The sequence below is a fragment of the Egretta garzetta genome, unplaced genomic scaffold (genome assembly GCF_000687185.1).
Source record: "Egretta garzetta isolate BGI_Z169 unplaced genomic scaffold, ASM68718v1 scaffold178, whole genome shotgun sequence".
Classification (NCBI taxonomy): Eukaryota; Metazoa; Chordata; class Aves; order Pelecaniformes; family Ardeidae; genus Egretta; species Egretta garzetta.
In genome coordinates, this window is record NW_009260506.1 from 1,156,851 (window position 1) to 1,159,727 (window position 2,877).

Below are 2,877 nucleotides of genomic sequence, written 5' to 3' on the forward strand. Positions count from 1 at the left end.
GGGGCTGACCAGTCTGTGTAAATCTTATCTTAAAAGTGGTCTGTACTTAACTTCCCACGTGTAAAACAGGGATATTGATCCTTACTCAGATATAATGGTTAATAGAAGTTAAGTTTGGAAGAGTTTTGAATACACAAGCACAAGACCAGTTTAATTCCTATTTCCTCTTTTTCCTCTTTAAAATTTGGGATTTTGAAAGTTTTCAGGGCTTTTTTGGTTTTGCTTTCCCGTGAGAAGTAGAGATCGCATATATCTATCGCTCCTTGAGTTTCAGATTACAAAGTGTGCAGTTTACACTGTAATTCTCACTATTGGGACAGAGGTGGGAAAACAGGTCCCTCAAAATGAGGGTCCAGTTTTCACAGTTGCTGAGTACCAGACTGAGAGCAGTTTGACATCTCCCAGCAAACTGCAGGTCTGGGCCCTGTTTCTAAAGTGTAACCAAAAGATAAATCTACCTTTAGACTTTTCTATTGACAACACTGAGACTCTAGGAAACAAGAACAAACCTTCTGGGAAAAGGACCCCTTTCCTTCCCCACCTTGTTAAAAGAGGGCTCATTCATTGCTGTCAACATTTGGATAGATAGGAGGATAAATGTATGTATTGTGGCAGTCCCTCCAAGCCTCTGTGCCCTGGCTGTTAGTCTGTAAGTCAAGGCACTTAAGCGATCGGTTGTAATTTCTTCCTGGTCTAACTGTGGGCCTTCAACAGGCTCAGAGTAATGTTTAAAGCAGCCACGGTAGATTACTGTGTCTGGAAGTGAACATTTACTGTAGATAATCCAAAATGACAGGTCTGGTAAATACCACTGGTTAGATTCTGATCAACCACATATCATCTTTCTGATTCATAGCAGAGGAATTGCCTTCTTCAAATTCCACATGCAGACAGCATCCTCCAGGGAGAGCCTGAAGTTGTAGGCTGTTATTACTCACTTTCAAGGGTACACCTCCAGTAAGTTTCTGGATAACTTCTTTTATCAGCTAACAGTTTCTGCCAATTTTGCTGTCTCTGTTAACTTACTGCAAAAACATATTATTTTTAAAAATCCAAAAGCTAGGAGCTGCACACTGGATGTTTTATTTATCATCTGAACAAGAAAAGCTAATTTTCAGAGATGCTGAGCACTGGCAGCTAGAGAACAGCCTCCACTTCCCAGAACCTGCCTTTTTGTTATCCTCTCAAACCCATATCAAACTGCTTGAATATTTAGCGTTTAACTCTCAGCATACACAGAAAAAAGTGGGGCCACTTGCCCAGCCCCAACCTCTGATTTCTCCAAATAACCTTTATACTTGCAGCTGAGTCCAAACCTCTAAGGTCCCACCAGCGCTGGACATGCAAATCCTCACTGATATTCACAAGCCTTGAGGCACACCTAGCTGAGCCTCACTCACAGGACAAGAGGTAAAGGTTTTAAACTAGAAGAGGGTAGATTCAGGCTAGGCATAAGGAAGAAATTTTTTACAATGAGGGTGGTGAAACACTGGCACAGGTTGCCCAGAGAAGTGGTAGATGCCCCATCCCTGGAAATATTTAAGATCAAGTTGGATGGGGCTCTGAGCAACCTGATCTAGTTGAAGATGTCTCTGCTCACTGCAGGACTAGATGACCTCTAAAGGTCCCTTCCACCCCAAACCATTCTATGATTCTATGCCAGCTGCACAGGCACAACCACCTATGCCAGTCAAAGCTACGCTGAAGGCAAGATGGCATGTGGGAATTTGGCCCAGAATGTCAAATCCCATTCACAAAAAGAAACAACAAATACCTGATAGAACTCCTAAACCTTAATTTTTGAACTGTTCTTTCCTTCAAAAATAGAATACCAATTAATAACAGTAATAAAGCATGAGTAAAACAAAAGGCTTTCCAATTGACACAACACATGACCACAGGATTATGATTTTGGAGCCTAGACACTTAACAGTGCTCTCTGAGTTATTTCCAGGATGCAATGAGTGCGTTTGCTCTCCAATGAAGTGCAGTACACCATACCTGTCTTCTTACCTAACAGCGTGGTCGATGGAACAGTGTCTGATGATACTTTGAGATGGAATTCCGTTCACCACACGACACGGATCAATGGAAATCAACAGAAGATCAATAGGAAAAAAAGTTACAAAAAATGAAAACAAGGTTAGCTGTATCTCACACTCTGAAGATTCAGTCTGTAAGTCATATTGGGAAATGTACAAAAGCAAAGAAAATTTAGAAATGAAAGAAAAGTCTGGCACAAGTACCTGAGTAGTAGGAATTCAACAAAGATTTGCTCTGAAGGGTTTTGCTTTGGACAGAAAATGAACAAGGAGAGGGTGATGCTAGGTAGGAAAGACATAAGGAAAAGACTTTAGACATATATTAAGAGAAAGAAAGAGAACAGGGAGAATGTTCCTCAAAGAACACAGTAATATGGGATATATAAGGCTTATCAAAATGAATTATATTTTTCATCTCGACATGCATATTACATTTATTACACTGTCATCATGATGGATTTTCTTTAATATAAGTACTCCAGACCCCAAATATAGTATTATAGTTACTGTAAATCAATGTGTTCCTACACAGGATACACAAATAGGGCTATATTCTAGATATCCTTTTTTTAACCAAAGGAACAAACTTATGTTTTTTCTCTAGGAGAAAGATTCTTAAAAACGACTCCCAAAATACAAACTACAGAGAACCAAATGCAGTATTAACAGTAAGATAACCTTGCTCATATGCAATGTACACTAGTACCGCAAAAATACACAGGTAGGGTAGCAAATTTTTGTTGTTAAAACAAGACAAGATAACAAGGGACTTGTTCTTCAACCCAGGATGGTTCATAGCAAATCCTATAATCCTTTTTGCTGTGAGTTGCATTTT

The 2,877-nt window shown here is 39.6% G+C and overlaps 1 protein-coding gene across 1 annotated transcript in view; it reads right to left on the bottom strand.

Moving 5' to 3' along the window:
* The window catches only part of PTPRT (protein tyrosine phosphatase receptor type T), a 350,381-nt gene that overhangs the window by 45,533 nt on the left and 301,971 nt on the right, over positions 1-2,877 (bottom strand). Inside the window, exons 18-19 of the mRNA XM_035900121.1 lie at positions 2,247-2,324; positions 2,002-2,049 (exon numbers count right to left, since the gene is read on the bottom strand). Of these exons, the coding sequence (XP_035756014.1) occupies positions 2,002-2,049; positions 2,247-2,324 (126 nt within the window). The remainder of the gene's footprint in view (positions 1-2,001; positions 2,050-2,246; positions 2,325-2,877) is intronic.